Below are 17,007 nucleotides of genomic sequence, written 5' to 3' on the forward strand. Positions count from 1 at the left end.
AAAATAATTATAATAATAATAAACATTCAACAATAAACAATAAAAAACAAACAGATTTTCTACAACATGGCTTTTGCTGCCAAATAACATCAGAAGTTTGACTTAAGTCCCGGTCTCTGGTGTCAGCCTTTGTATTCTGGCCTCCCACTCTGAACACTTCCTTGTGACACTGGGAATCAGTGACTGAAGTGACAGATGTGGCACTTCAGTCACTTAGATGACTGACTTAACTTTGAGCAACAATATTCTATTTGTAACAATAATACGATTGGAGGAAAAATATATTACCAATTAACTACAAATTCAAGAAGCTGGGATTCCCTCATCTGACCAAAAAAACAACAAAAAAAAGGAAGGGCTGAAAAGATATTTAAATCTATCATTGAATTTGAGTATCCTTTTAGCTCTTCATTTTTAATTTATTAGAATTTGATGCAAAATGGATGCTTCAGAAATATGTCTTTGCGCTGGGTCAAGATAGCATTTTTGAACTAGCAGGTAGTCCCATTAGTAGCCCTAAGTTCTTCCTGTGCTGGTTCCAGACTGGTCCTGGAAGGAGTTGTAAGTGGCTCATTTGGTTTTCCACATTCTAAGAACCACAGTAAACCGTGTTATTATGGCACTTTAAACATTTCCTCCAATACACGTCTGACTTGGCAAGGCAAGTTTTGTTTTCCACAACAGTTGTTTTTTATAAACTGTCCTGACCCGCACGGAAGTTCGTGACAACAATGCGGGAAGGCCACGCTGTTTATACACAAAAGTGTACTTATTAAAGAAAAGAAATTAAAGTGTGTGTATGCAGCGTGTAAAAGTGGAAATCAGCAGTGATAAGTGATTGCAAGTCAGTGTCTAAATACACCAACAAACCAAGCTGCTAGCTGAGAGAGCGCGCGGGCAGCAAGTCCACAGCCTTATATAGGCAGGTGCGCTACAGCCAGGTGCACTGATGAATGGAACCGGCCATAACACACCTACCTTCTGATAAAGAAAGAATGTTTAAGGCCAGGCTGTCACAAAATATTGACACTAACATAATTTAAAAACAGTTTTCAAACTGGATCTGTTAATGTTAGCTGACGAGCACTAATACATTTAGCAACAGTAGCATGTCATGACTGAAATACATGGTAGCTTTGGCAACATCTACATTTTTCATCTAAGTCTTTGATTTTTCCACAGAGATTGCTGAATCATGTGTGAGAGTATCTTTTCTTTTTTTACTTACTTCCACTGTTTGGTTTAGATGTTAAAAGGCAATTCTGCAGAGACACAAAACCTACTCGGTCAGTAAAACCTGACTCAGCAAAAGTTTAAGATTTATCTAACATTTACCCATTTGACAGCATTAATTCTACACATTCAAAAACATTTGCCTAAGAGTTTTTATACATATAGTTATGAAACCAGTTTGCTGAAATTTAGTTAAAAAGCATATTTTGATATATAATAGGTATTTTCTGTTTCTGGCATTTAATAAAGCTATTTCAACTCCTTATGTGCAAATTATTAATTAATATTGACCTTTGACATGGTATTCTTCAGGAACAATTGTGAATGACCAACTTGTTGATGTAAAAGTAAAGCAACAAAGAAAAGAAATGTTCTGCCAAATTGGAGCTCAAATATCTGTGGGTTCATTTCTTGCGCATCACAAAGCAGAATAGCATTAGTTACCTCAGGATTATTCATTCGGTTTTACAAGAGCCACAATCCAGCAGATTCTCATCGTATCCCTGCTCCAACACAACACACCTAATTCAGTTTGTTTTACGTAACTGGAAAGCACTCAGATCAATTTAATTCAAAACCAGTTGTCCCGAAGCTGGAATAAATGGAAACACTTCTGGACTGTGGCTCTCTTAGGGTCAGAATGAAACCCTAAGGTAAATGGGTGAAATAATTTCACAGAAAATTGAGAACACATGAAGCTGATAAGGTTTGATAAAAGTAGAGGAGAAATAAAGAGAGATGGAAGTGGTGGAGTTGTTGTATGGAAAGAATGGAGGGTCAGTAAGAAGATGAGGAAAAATGAGGCAGGAAATGACAGAAAACAAAAGGAAACTATGGTCAGCATGGAGAAACAGGCCCTTCTGTGCTGTGAAAAATGCAGCCAGACACCCCTCCTAACAAGTAAAAAGCCTCGGGGGCTGGCCAAGGTAGTCTGACAATCAACGTCATTCACCCACACACTTACACACACACTCTTGTTCACCTACACATACACACACCAAGCAGGCATCAGCATGCCAGTTTTGGAGGCTCTAGGAGAGAGATTTTACCAGCTGACAGTTGGTGTCAATCAAGATGCACTCAGATGGCTCCAAAATCCCTGAATGCAGTTTTATCGTATGTGTGTGTGTGTCTCTCAAAAGAAAACACACTCACACACGCCCATGCCTTTAGCTTGCGGGCTAGTGTTCATAAATTTCAATAAGCATTTATACAGGTATGTGCAACCTGTCTGATGGAATTTCACCAACAACAGTCAAATTGAAAATAATTAAACTTTACATTTTTGTGTGAGTATTGAACATTTGATATACTTTGATAAACATAAACAAAAGCTTTTTCTAAACGTTTATGTCCAAGATAAACAATAGTTATTTTCTACTATGCTCAAAAAACCTGCATCCTTTTTTGTCCGGCTTTTGAGGTCAGCATTTAGCCCTGTATCAGATGTTTCTGCAGTAAACAGTGGCAATTTGGCACAAGCTCAGTAGAAACATGACCCTTTGGATCTACAGGTTAATGTTCACTCTGGATGCTGTGGATGGTTCGAGTAATAACATAATAACTCTAAATAATGGTCATGAGAAACTTCTTGTAGAATTCATTGTATATTCAGTGTTTCACCAGTGTAGTGCAAGATGGACAGATACAGCTCATCAGCATAGCAGCTGCATTAGTATCCGTGTCAGTATTGACAAAGTTGACTACCACACACAGAACTACACACACACACTGTCTCCAGTGTCTAAACAACTGTCATCCTCTAGTTTCTGGCCTCTGAGTATATGAGTAAGCCAATAAATTGGTCTCACATTTAATAACTTCTTCTTTAACCTCCTGAGTTTCGGCTCATTAGCATCAGCCAAGACGAGGCATCAATTCTCTTTAGAGTGACCATAAATCCACTGCACAGTGCCTGCATGTGTTTACTTTACAGGAGTGTCAATGAATTGCTTATTATTTTTAATCAATATATGTATTAATGCATATCTGTTCTAATTATTCATTTCTTGAGTACACTTCTAACTCAGACAGGCAAACAATGCCCTTTGCGGAATATCTGTGTTGGTGGTTAATTAAGGGAAAAGTCCACTTCCTGTATTTGGTCAAAGACCAAATGAAACAGACCAAGGTCTATGTTTGAAGGTGGATTGAGTTCTCTTTGTTGATCCAAATCAGAATCCGTTTGGTGCATTCACATTTCCTTAAACGAAGCGGATATTCTGAGCAAACAGACTAGAGTTTGGACCAGAAAGGGTGATGTGAACGTGCCCATAGCCTTCATGTAGACCAGACCGGGTCTTTGCTGGATGAGAGTATGGCCGTACCTACCACTGAAGATACCTAGATCTGGAGTTCTGTATTGTTTCACATTGGATGAAATAAATGAATAAAAAAAATGTTTTTGAACTATGTGTTTACTTGAAAAGACTAATCAATAGTGGTGTGTGGATTGATACTGACATATGAATTTCTCCCATACTAACTATTGATATTACAGAGCTGATTGCCAAAAAAAAAAGAAATTACCATTTATTTTGCCTGCCATTGTCAAATGTAAGGCAGAGTGTAGCATTGCAGCAGCATGCCGCCCGCTTCCTCAGTGCTCAGTCTAAAACACTGTTAAGTGGAGTTATTTCAGCACAAACCTCCTTAAAAACCTGATAATCAATCAGAAACAAAGGTAATGAGATGACATGATGTAAAAAAAAGGAGAGGAAAATGTGCTGGCAGGTTGGAAATACTTCACTCTCAAGTCCTTTGGAGTTAGATACCACCAAGGAACAATCCAGGTGCAGAGGAAGAAAATATGGAGCTCTTGGAAACATGGAAGCAGTTAAAATAAAGGCACTGCTGAGGCACACTTTGATCTAGGATGAATACATACGAAGATTAACTTTACCAGTAATCATTGGAATTATGACAATGATTGGCGTATTCAACTCCTTTTAAGCTGTTTTCACTTATATTATTATATTTAAGACCACACAAAGAAAACACAGCGATCACACCTGAACGTCTCCTGAAAATGTGTGTGTGTTTCCTGAATCAAATTCTATTCAGATAAAGCAGATGGGGAAAGAGGTTTAGTCGGCTTTTGGTCTGACAGACAGACAGCGGACAGAAAAATGGTAGAAGCAGGTGTGTGTAGTCATCTGCAAAGCTGCTCATGTAACATTCATCATATACTGGCATTTGTCTTCTCTGCTCTTTGGGCTCAAGGATGCAAACATCTTAGTAAAGATGCAAAATAGATGTTTTGTTTTGAGCTGCAAACAGTTTTTACTGAGGCTGGAAATCTTTAAAAAATGCTGGAATGTTAATGTTATGAAGTTCTGAAAAGTACTTGATTTTGAATATAGTGCTTGAAACGGCTCAGATGTCGATGCATGGCTTTTTACAATAAGATGCTTCTTGCTTTAATAGCTGCTGTTTAAATAAAGGCATTTAACAGAATCTATGTGTTTTGTGTGCCGTGTGTTGTGTTCATACACAACAGAACAGTGGAGCTGGTTACTGAAGTGGTAACAGTGACCATTCTGTGTTCAGTGCAGTATATTTTCAATTCAAGGAGATGAAGGGCAAATATACCACCTCAAGTGCTGAGCATTCAAGGCTGAAGATAAGCACCAGGCTGACAATGGAAGTGTTTTTCTACTAACGAAGGGAAAAGAAGTTGCATTTACATTACATTTTTTCACAAAATAAAAGCAATATTTGTAAGTTTCTCCTAAAATATCGTCACCTGAACGACACTTAGCGAGAATTGCGACTTATACAATTATTATTATTTTGGGGTTTTCTACTTTTCGGGTTTTCTACTTGCTTCAGAGAATTTTCCACATTTTTATTTTTTTTTAAGATTTTCTTTTTAATTTTCTTTTCTAAAACTCACTGTTGAAAATCACTGTTTGTTCCTCATAGTGTCAACTTTACTGGAAATGAACTGTTCACAACCCCTCACGTCACGTCCGGCGACATGTAAATGTAAATAAGAGTGTTTACATTACACTTTTGTGAAATATATTTATGTCAAAACATCTGAAAAACAACCTAATGAGAGCATAAAAATTAGCAAACCAAGTTTCTTTTTTTTTTTTTTTATTTTGTATTGTGGTATGTTCTAACATATTCAATTTATTCTTTATCTATTTCCAACTTCTTAAATGTAGGAATGACTTTCTGATTTTTATGATCCTATAATTTGGAGGTATTTATATTAGAGCAAAATCATCTTTTTTCGTAGCAATAAAAAGAAAACAAATTTAAAAACAAAATACTGTCATCGTTTTGACATGTGGCTGGTGGAGAGAATGTATCATATTAGGAGTATTTAATGGCAATTTCCTTTTAATATTAAAACAAACAACAACAACAACAACAACAAAAAAAAAAAAACAATAAAAAATTATCAAATTTTTTATATGGTTCCATATCAATTAAAAATGTGTTTTTAAGTCTGTACATTATTACCTCAAAGTCATGTAAAGACTTCAGTGCATCATGCTTATGAAGGATCAAACATAGGACTGTGATTTGATTCACAATTATACTCAAGCTCACCTGTCCTTCCGCCTGTCTCAGCTTCTCCTCTTACCGCTAAGCTGCATGGCAACTTTCTTTCTGTCACCTGACAAAAATCTGATCGACACAAAATATATATATATATATATATATATATATATAATATATATATATATAATATATATATATATATATATATATATATATATATATATATATATATATATATATATATATATATATATATATATATATTTATTTATTTATTTTTAACTTTGTGATGAATCACCATTATTAATGACTGGAGCAGTTGAGAAAAGGATTTCTTGGTGGCAGCTTGAACAGCCAGTCAAGTTAACAAGAAACAAAAAAATAGAGCCAATAATATCAAATGAAATTCCAACTCATTGCAGAAATACTGTGATGCAGATAAAGCTCAGAAAAGAGGGATCTCTTAGTTATTTGTGTGACAGAAAATGTTAGGGACAAGTCTGGATTTACTGGCAATATCCGTACCATCCCCACCCAATTTCATCTCTATGCTTTTGACCAGTCAGACCAGTCAATCTCTTGCTTGTTGCTACATGATTCTTATCTTGAGACTCACCCAGGCTTCACAACGCAACAGCCCTTCAGGAGACTTGAAATCAGTCAGACTAACCTGAGCAACTAAAAAGGTCAAAACTAACCAGTAATGATTCTGACAGATTACCACTTAGAAGTGCTTTTAGATTTTATTCCACTGAAATTGAAAGTGAAAACATAACTTTAACCCCTCTTAAACACAAACTTTGCAGAACAAAGCCCGATTGCTTCTGGCTTGTAAAAAGTTGAGAAGAAAAATTCTGATAACCTGATCTGAAAAGCCGCAATTTAGATACGAGTGCAGGTGTAGGACTTCTGGAGGGACTTTGCTCTAATACTAAGGTGATAGGTGTTGGCGTTGGCAGCTGCTTGAGTCATCATCTTTGATGAAGACAAATGGGCCAACACGTGATGGAGGCCAATCTCTGTATGACAAGTGTGAGATAGGTACACTTACTGGTGACAGCCCATCACAGAGGGGTGAAAAGAGGAAAAGACAGGAGCACCGAAAGCATGAAAGGAAAATGTATAAAAGAAATCGCATGGCTCTTTAAATGGTGACAGTCCATCAGAAGACGGCAGGAATGGTCGAAGCCTCGAACTGTGAAACATCCTGTCAAGAGGCTGACAAAGCCGTGACCTGCCCACGTTACAGGATGGGATATTGGTCAAAATCAGTTTATCTACCCTTTTATATTGATTGAGAATGTTCAATAAAATAAAGCAGGGGTTGGATGTAACATCTGTGGCGGTGCAGCATATTGATCTGGATACTATCAAACTAAATAGATGTTTTATGGGGAAGCAGGCGGGTCAATGCACTGTCAAACAGGACAATATGAAACGTAACATAATCTAATGATCATATTGATTATAAAGACCAACTGGACAAAGGAGTCTATAAACAGCAACGGTGTGTTTTCATGGGATGTCTTTAATTCATTTTTGAAACATATGAAAAGTATGAAAAACACCCTTGTTTAAAATCATGAACAACATAGTGTTTTCTTTTTTTTTTTTTTTTTTTTTAAGGACAAAATCAAAATGCAGAAGTAGTCTATAAACAAAAAGCAATTAATTCAATACCGCCAAAAAAAAAAAAAAAAAAAAAAAAAAAAATCAAGTAACTTACTGATTCGGCAGTTTGTAGGAACAGCAGTAACCTGAAGTGATTATCTTTTTATGATATCTGTATCAATATCTATGATGGACCGGCAACCTGTCCAGGGTGTACCCTGTCTCATGCCCAGTAGTTGGTGGTACAAGCACCTGGTTTCCCTGCGACTCTGAATTGTAATATTTATTCATTTATTTACATTTATAACTAATGCAAATTTCCTAATAAGTTATACCCCCCTCCCAAAAAAAAATAAAAAATAAAATAAAATAAAGATAAAATCACCTCTATAATACATTACCATTATGCATTCCTTCTTTGCATTGTTTTAACTAACCTGTACATTGTACATTGCAGAAGAATGAAAGGATTACCTATTGCTTAGCAACACCTGGCTGCTGATGCGAAAGCAGCAATGGCAAACTTTCACAAACTGTTCCTCGAACTTCGCTTTGTCTTCTTTAAGTCATGATAACTGCGTAACGTAATACCTTGTTCATCTGAACAAGTTTTTGCTATTCTGTTGTTATGTTTCATTTCATTAGTATTTTTAGAAATGCATTCATTTGAGAGACAGAAAATTTGAGCTAAAGTTCTTGCTTGAGCATGAGAGGGGTTGGGGGGTTGGGGGTCAATGGTTAAAACGTTGTTGGGGCATTCTGGGTTTCTGTTATTCTGTGCGAGTGTGATTGTGTGAAGAATCCAGATTTGTTTTATTATGCATATTAATATAAAGCACTTTGTGTTGCTTTTTGGAATTAAAAGTGTTCGATAAGACATTTGATTTGATTTGTTACATCCTCATGTATCTACATTCTTCATCACACTGCTGTAGAATTCTTATAAGTGATGTTTGGCTTTTAAAGCAGTCCATCATTTTCAAGTCTTGCTTAACAGGTAAGGTCGCCTTGTCAGTGAATACTAAATGTAGATTTAACAATTTATCATCTGTTGCTTTTTAAAGTCAAATTTTGAGTTCTAAGTTGATTAAAAAAAAAAAAAAAAAAATCGGTTTATGCTATTACAATAGTCTTATGACCAAAATGTTGAATGATTTATTTCTTGTCTTATTCCTTTTTAAGTCTTGTTAAAACTATACAGGTGATTCTGTGCGAAAATGTGATTTTCTTTTTATTATTTTAAGTTTTTAATAGCCTCTCTGTTTCTCTTCCACAGGAAACCAAAATCAACTGCGTCCGTCTGGCTCACAAAGGTATGAGCACCCTTCCATTGACGCTAAGTAGTATTTCCAGTAATGATCAGAAATTATCATGACTAAAGTGACTTTTAGACTAAAAGAAACATGTTTTGTTAGTTAGTTTTTTTTTTTTTTTAGATAAGTTGTTTTTTCTGAATATTCTTAGAGAAAAATGAGATGAACACACACATACTGCTGAAAAGGGTGAAGATTAAAGTCAGCAGATCATCACCATGTCATCCTGCATGACAGCATTCTCTCCACCTCTTCTTTCCTAATCTCTCTCATGTACTGCTCTTTTTGTCATGTTTTTTTCCAGGCTTTTCCTCTACCTATCTCTCACTTCTTTATGTCACGCCACCTCCATGTTCCCATGCCATCTCCATGTGGGATTATTAGAGTGGCACCTCAGAGTCATAACCTTTTGTTTGGCCGGTATAATCAGACCCAGCGGATTGAGACGAAAGCATAACTTCCAGACTCCATTCCATTCTTTTTCTGTTTTGCTTTCCCCATGTCTCCCATCTTTATTTGCTGCTCATCTCTTGCAAATGCACTTATTTGTGTGCCAGGCGGTGTGCTGTGAAAGCTTTTCAGCTTGCCATTGATTTTCTCACCTTTTTTTTTTTTTTTCTTCTGTATTTTTCATCTGCATTGAGCATTGATTTGATTCTTCTACATCTCTGATTTCTGTTTCTCTCTCTGGCTGTCTTATTCTTTCTTGTCTGCATCAAGCCTTTACTGCTCATTTAAGCACTTTTTTTTTTCTTTTACATATTTATTCTTGCTCTATCCATTTCCAGCCCTTTCTGATTTTAGTTATTTCTTTGTGATGCACTGTTGATAAAGGTCTCTCAGTACATAAACACTCCTCTCTGTCTGCATGTAAGTGTGCTGGAGAAAAGACATGCTTTTAACTTTGTGGCTGTCTTAATATTATAAATTGCCAATTTTCTGTTTTTTTCTGCGATTTAGAACTATTATTGTTCCAAAAAGTTGAAAAAAAAACAAACAATATTTTTACTAATTTATAGTTTAGGTGGGCATATTCTGAGGCAGTGCAGATGGCTTGTTTAGCAAATATCTGACTAAATCCTGCAAAAATCTCCCAACAAAACAGCTGACTGCAATAAAAGGAGAATTTGTCAGTTTGCTAACTAAATTGGTGATGCAGTCTGCTTTTGTTCAAATACAAATGCTGGCGGATATTTTTGACAGAATGAAAGTTTACTTGTTCAAGCACCAGTCAGTAGGAGAGATTATATGTCCAAATTATTTAACAAGGCCAAGGGGACATGTTTTTATTTGTGGCCTGCAGAACAATAAGGAATGCACAAAGTAGTAAAGACAAGATGCACAATATTGGCGTTCATCTCTGATAACAGAAAATAAAACTGTGCAGATTAAATTGTATTAACATGTGCAGCAATATAACTGCATTTGGACTTCAGTTTATAGTGCTATTTCACAATAAGGAATGAATTTCCACAGACACACTATAGGTAAAACTTATTGGAAGGAACTTATTGTTCAGCATCTTAACTGAGGACTGACATTATGATGTGAGTCGAGAGCAGCCAACCTTGGCAAAGAATTGATGACTTCCTAAGTGACATCCATACTTTGCTGCTTAGTCAGCCTCCATCTTGGCCTTAGAGAAGATGTTGCTTTAGATGAACATTTTCATCTGTAGTTGAGATTACAGCTTTTATTCCTGAAAATTATTCAGTCTGCGTGCTTTCTGCAGTTCATGCTCTAGAATAATGTTGTAAAGCATGTAGTCTCAACAAAAGTCTCAGGTGTTACGTTCTACCTTTTGTCAAATTAAACATGCACTGCTTAGTAATTTGAACAGTTAACCGGTAAATGACCGGATGAGTCAGATTTAGAGGACTACATGTTATGATGTATAAGAAATACACCATTGAGAGGATCTGTCATCCAGAGACGGATGATTTCAGTTAATCAGTAACAGCTGTAAAACATCCATCTTTATGTAAATCTTATATAAAAACATTGTATTGCAAGTCTTTTAAATTTCCTACAACTTAGCGAACACTAAACATTACATCTGATTACAAGTAGATTTGGGTGGCAGGATACTTTGTCCTTGAAACTTTTTTTTCTGTTTTTTTTTTATCTAAAAATCTGTTTTGGAGGCTGATTCTGACCAGTAACATCATCTACTCTGCTGATATCTGCTCAGCCTTTCAGAAATGCTGAAACTTGTAAAAGATAGAATTAAGCTTTAACTGTTAAATAGGGGCTAAACATTTGCCTGACCTGTCATTATGTGAGCTGTTTAAAGTCTCCATAGAATAGCTTGCAGCCATTTGTGCTCACATCTTTACATGTTTCCTGTGATGACAGAAGCTGCCCCCTAATTACCACAATGTCATTGTTAAAAAGTCCTTTTCTTACAGAAAATCTGAATAAATTTTAGAGCTGAGCCACAAAGTTCATATTTATTTTTTCTTTTGACCATCACTTTATTTCCTTTCTCTTCCATCTTTTTCTCCCCCCCCCCCCCCTTTTTTTTTTGTCAATTAACCCCTCAAGCCAAGCTGACACAATCAGCAGGCTCCAATATTAACCCCAAACACCACATCTGCATTCACTGACCACTCTGGTATTAAAAACATCCTCACCTGCAACACATCTGTTAGACCTTTTTCCTGTTAATGGTTCTGTCAAAATGCTCATTGAGAGTTATTTCTTGGCTAAAAGGACCAATCATATCCTGGCTGAGTGATATTGATTTCATTGTGCTAGTGCCATCTCTCACCACTGCAGCTCGCTCCTCTCAGACAGACTGTGCTATTGAAAAGCAGGGAGATAATAATAAAAAAAAAAAAAAGCCTTGATGAAATGGATAAATACAAATATACCTCTTTTTTTCTTAGACTTTTTTCTTCTTTCTTTTTCCTTTTTGTTGTTGTTTGTTTTCTCTCTTCCCTCTCTTTCTCATGCTTTCCGGCGGGGACGTGCGGCCCTTGGCCTTAGTGGTAATAGGTAGGGGACAAATAACAACGCCGTACATACTAGTCATCCCAAGCGAAGGTGATTATTGCTTCATAGGCAGAGTATTTTCTTCCCAATGTTATGTCACAGTACAACCATAAACACAATGACAACACGTTCATTTTGGTTGTCCCCTCCTTTCCCTTGCCCTCCTTCATTTTACTCCCTCTGATTCTTTGTTTTTTTTCTCAGTTTTTTCTTTTCTTTTCTTTTTTTTTTTTGGTTGTTGTTGTCAGTTTCCATCATCATCTTACTGCATTTGTTTGCATGTCTGCTCTGCTTTGAGTGTTGCTGGCTGTGGTTGAACTTCCTCTGCGTCTGTCTTACATGAGCACACAAACACAAGCACAAGTGATCTACACATTCAGTGTTGTGACAGTGAGCTGGCATTATTATTTTTCTATCTGATAGAGCAGACTCTCATTAAAGGAAACCGTTGGTAAAAGTCAACCAACAACAAAAGGATAAAAGTCAGGAGCTGAATTTGCCTTCAGATCTTTAATGCTGCCTCTTCTACACAGAAGAATAACAGCAAAACACAAGGATGGTGGCCGTTCCCGTATACATCTTACTGACAACAAACACTGCTTAACTCGTTTCCGACAGTCCTGATTTTGTTTTTCATGAGTTCCCGAGAATTAAAAATGATTTATAAAAGGTAAACATCTGATACCATTATATAATCAGATGTGACAAACCCCCTTAATACTGGAAGAGAGAAACAGACAACCCAATATCCATTTAATCAACATAGATTTTTTTTCCTGTAACAGCATCCTGTTCTACAAAAAGAATAAAAAGCTAAAGAACAACATTTTACATCACTGGTAAAATGTCCTCTAAGCTCAGAAGAAATATTCATACATTGTCATGCAAACATTTGGGCAAACTTGCAAAACTTCTGCTCCTAATAACAGTTAGGCAAGTAGAAGATAAAATAACTCACAAGTTAAACATATTTTATTTTCCATTTTTACTTTTTACTTTTTTGATGGTATAGAAAAAAGATAAGGCTCCAAAGCAAAAGTTTGGGAATCCTGTATGGTTATTACGCACTGTACCCCATTTGGAAGCCAACCAGCAATTGTTCTGTTCTGATGTGAGGGGTGTTCCCCTTGTCGTTCTTGCAAAGCTCTTCCAGTTTTGTGAGATTGCTTGGTTAAGTGGCATGCTTTGCTGTTTTGACGTTACATCAAAAATATATATTGTTAAAGTCTGGAGAGTCGTAGGGCCAATGTATAATTCTAACCTTATGAATCTTGAGGAAGCCCATTAGGTGTGTTTTTGGATCATTTTCCAGTTATAAAAGGCATTCTCTTTTCATCTTCAGCTTCTTTACAGACGGTTTTATGTCTGTCCAGAATTGGCTAGAATTTTGTTGAATTCATTCTCTGTAGTTCCTGTGTCATTGGATGCAACTCAGCGTCAAAGCATGACTGATCTACCTCTGTGCTTAACAGCCAGACAGATTTTCTCTTCATTAAATTCAGGGCCCTTTTTCTCTAAACATATCTTTGCTCTTCGTAGCCAAACAGTTCAGATTTGACATCATTAGTCCTTAGGACTTGTTTCCAAAATCCATCAGGGTTGTTCAGATGTTCTTGCAAACTCATGACGCTGAATTTTGCAACGAGGACTCAGTAGAGGTTTTGCTCTGCTGACTCTTTTTTGAATGGCATATTTGTACAGGGGATACTTCACATTAGATCAGTACAGCCAGATGACTGGTGTGACTTGTGTTTTTAGCAATCATATGAGGAATTCTCTTTTTAAAACCTCATCTTGACATCCAGTGTTTTAGTTACATGGCATTTATTCATTACATTACAAAGAGCTACCTTACAACACTTAGGTGACTTCTTGTAGCTTTCTACTGCTTGCTGGGTCTCAACAGTCCTGTTGCTGTACAACTGTTTAAAGGAAAATATGGCTGTTGATTATATAGACAAGTTTAGAGGAACTTAGAAGTTTTGCTTCTCCAGTTCGTTTCTTATGATAACTGTGGGCAGGCCATAACCGTGACAGGCCAATAGGCTGTGAGACCTTAAAGGTATCTGACAGCTCAGATCTCCTGGGGTTCCCATACTTTTGCTGTATTCTTTTTCATTTAATAATCTACAATCAAAAGAAATAAGTTGATGTTGTTGAATAAGTTTAAAAGTATGTGTTATCGTCAACTTTAACATGATTTTTCAACATAAACTGTGACCAGGTTGCCCAAACTTCTGCATGCCCTTATAGATTCTGGCTCGAATTAATTTAAAAAAAAAAAAAAAAAAAAAGAAAGATTTAATGTAAATTGTAATATTACAGAAGTTAGATGTTGTTAGATGTCATTACAACAATATAGTGTTATAATTTCAATGCAGCACATTTTGTAGAATGCAATCATCATTGTTTAATAAAGGCATTAAACACTTTCCTGCTGAATAGTAATAAACCATTGCCAGTGCTAATCCTTTTAAGATTTTTGTTTGCAATGCAGAGATGCAGAGAAAAATGTCATCCAGCAGCAGAACAATCAAAGTGATGAATTGAACACTGCAAAACAATGGGGGATCAATAAGCAAATTTCAGAACTATAAACTGCTGTCATTGTTCTTAGGAAAGAATTTAAGATGACTCCACGAGAACAAAATTACAATTATTGCCTCGAGAGGAATTAGGGTTGTAGACCCAGCAGAAAGAATTCCTCATAGCATGCACAGATTGTCACTGTAAACATGTCTTTAAAGTACTATAAAATAATGTCCTTACTCTGTAATTTTGGCTATTTCTAAAGAAAAAACACAATTTCCGTATGTTTTCAAAATAAAACAGAACATTTTGTTTGACTTCTTAGTTTCTACATAACTTATTTTAAGATCTGAGCTCTTTTTATTCAATGATTTACATATGAGTTATTAACAGTAAAATCAGGTTTCTTTTTTTCTTGGTTTTCCACATTAAAGTCCTGATACTCAAAACTGACACTGTGCTTTCACACGCTGTGATGTGATTTTCATTTCTTAGAAATTAGCTTCCATTCAAACTTTATGAAGGACAAAGCTCCACAACAATAGATAAAAAAGAAATAAAATGGCTACAAAGGAACAAAACATGGAAGAGTTTAGGCAGTGAAATCAAATTAATTTTCTGTTTACCTTAGAATTTACATTAAATAGTCTGCCTGGATAATATTTGGGTCTCCATTTACAAGTGTAGCAAATGTAAAGCACTCTGTCTGAAAGCTACACAATAAGTTTGCACTCTGACCTGCTACTGTATGGTGCAAAACAGTTGTCTTGACCAAAATGCATTACTGATTTCAAAGGTCAGAGTTGAAAAGGGGATCTGTTGAAGATAACAGAAAGGTAGCAGGAAATCAACTAACCACTGGTTATAACCAAGGGTTGCAAAATGCCATTTCTCAACACACTGTCCAATCTTGGATCATTCTGTCAATGAAGAACAGGGCACTTAGGCTACAATTCACTTAGACTTAAAAAGGCTGGACAACAGAAGATGACTGACCTGACAACTTTTTATTTCAGATGCAACATTCAGATTGTATAGGTTGGGGGTGGGCGACACCAGTCCTCGAAGGCCACAGTCCTGCAAGTGTTATAAATTTCCCTGCTGCATCACACCTGACACAGTCTCAGACTTAAAAAGCAGAGCTTGACATAAACTCAGGTCTATTAAATGCCCATTGATTTGTGTCTCGTGTTGCTGCAGGGAAACGCTTATTGGACCATGGGCCTCTAGAACTGGAATTGTCCAACCCTTGTATTGGGCTAGAATTTGGATGAAACAACATGAAAGCTTTGATCAACTATGCCTTTGGATCACTTCAGGCTGCTAACAGTGTCATGGTTTTAGACAAGGATCCCCAACTCTGGTTCTCCTGGCCCATTGTACTGGAGATGTTTCCCTCCAGCAACACACCTGACTCATTTTGTTGGCTCAGTAGAAGACTTGTGCAGAGCTTGACAGAGATCCAATCATTTGAATCAGATATGTTGTAGAAGGTTAAAACCCTTTTGAAAAGTGTGATAGAGAACCACAGTGCCGAACACTGATGTGGGAGAGATTTTTGGCACTCTTCGGGTCCCTTAGTACCAACATGGAGTGGTTTTAAACACCAAAGCCTACCTAAGTATCAATGCTGATAATTTCCATCCCTTTAAGACCTCAGCATACCGTGTTTTGATGGCTACTTCCAGCAGGACAATGCACCAAGTCACAAAGCTAAAATCTACTCCAACTGGTTTTCTTGAACATTTCTTATTTCTTATTCTTCAGAAACTCATCTTTCAAAATAACAGAAATATTAAACCTGGCTTGACAATGAGGCTCGAGTTACATTCTTAGTCAAATGCAAGTCTGATATTATCTAACCAGACTCATGAACTTTTTATATTAACTTTTGACATAAAAATATAACCTTTATGGTATTTATGATTAACATCCAAAGTCAGAAATAATATTTTACATGTGGGAGGTATATGTTAATATGCTACAACATAACAGATAGGAAATCACTTACAAATCAAAATTAAAATGACATGGTTCAGTAATTGTGAAATGCAAACTTTCAAAGTGGCAAAGTAGCAGGAAAAACAAATGCCTGTGCCACTCTCAATGGGTTGTTTTGGCATTCTGGTGGTTTCCTTGTTTATGAGTTACATCATCAAAGTCAAATATTACTGATGATGAATTCGGAACGGAGATATTTAATATATGAGCCAAAAGACGATTCTTTTGGCATGTAAGTGATTCTCGGAGAGTTGTCTCTTTGTGGGGAAAGTGAAGCAGATAGCGTCAATCGATATGTTGGCAGCATTTGTATGCCGTGCATATGCTGCACTGCTGGAGCTCAGAGGAGCATCAAACCCACCTCTTGTCATCCACACACTTGTGTAAGATGTCATCTTCAATTCCCATTACCATTAGTCCTGATGTCGGTTATAACTGGTGGTGTATAGAGACATGTTGTAACAGACTCTAGCATTGTGCAATAATGATGCAACATGTTGCCTGCTGTCACCATACGTGTGTGTGAGCAACATGAATGTGACTGGACCATTAAGTGAAACATTAAAAGAATAATGTCTGAATTATATGTTTCTCTGACTTGCACTTTTTCCTACACAAAAATACACTTTGTTTGCAACCGGTACTCTCTGTCTTCACAATGACGATGTGCTGACTGTAGATTGACTCTGTTGGCCCCGAAAGAGGCAGTCTGTTTAAAGGTGGAGTATGTAAGATTTTCAATATGTTCAAAATAAATTAACTAATAAAATAACTACAATCATAATTAGATATATTTTTTAAACATATATGT

At 36.3% G+C, this 17,007-nt stretch overlaps 1 protein-coding gene across 1 annotated transcript in view; it reads left to right on the top strand.

Moving 5' to 3' along the window:
* The window catches only part of ptprt (protein tyrosine phosphatase receptor type T), a 251,571-nt gene that overhangs the window by 117,137 nt on the left and 117,427 nt on the right, over positions 1 to 17,007 (top strand). The window contains exons 13-14 of the mRNA XM_079241579.1: positions 8,636 to 8,672; positions 11,661 to 11,717. Coding sequence (XP_079097705.1) covers positions 8,636 to 8,672; positions 11,661 to 11,717 — 94 coding nt within the window. The remainder of the gene's footprint in view (positions 1 to 8,635; positions 8,673 to 11,660; positions 11,718 to 17,007) is intronic.

The sequence above is a fragment of the Telmatherina bonti genome (assembly GCF_933228915.1).
Source record: "Telmatherina bonti genome assembly, chromosome: 6".
Lineage (NCBI taxonomy): Eukaryota > Metazoa > Chordata > Actinopteri > Atheriniformes > Telmatherinidae > Telmatherina > Telmatherina bonti.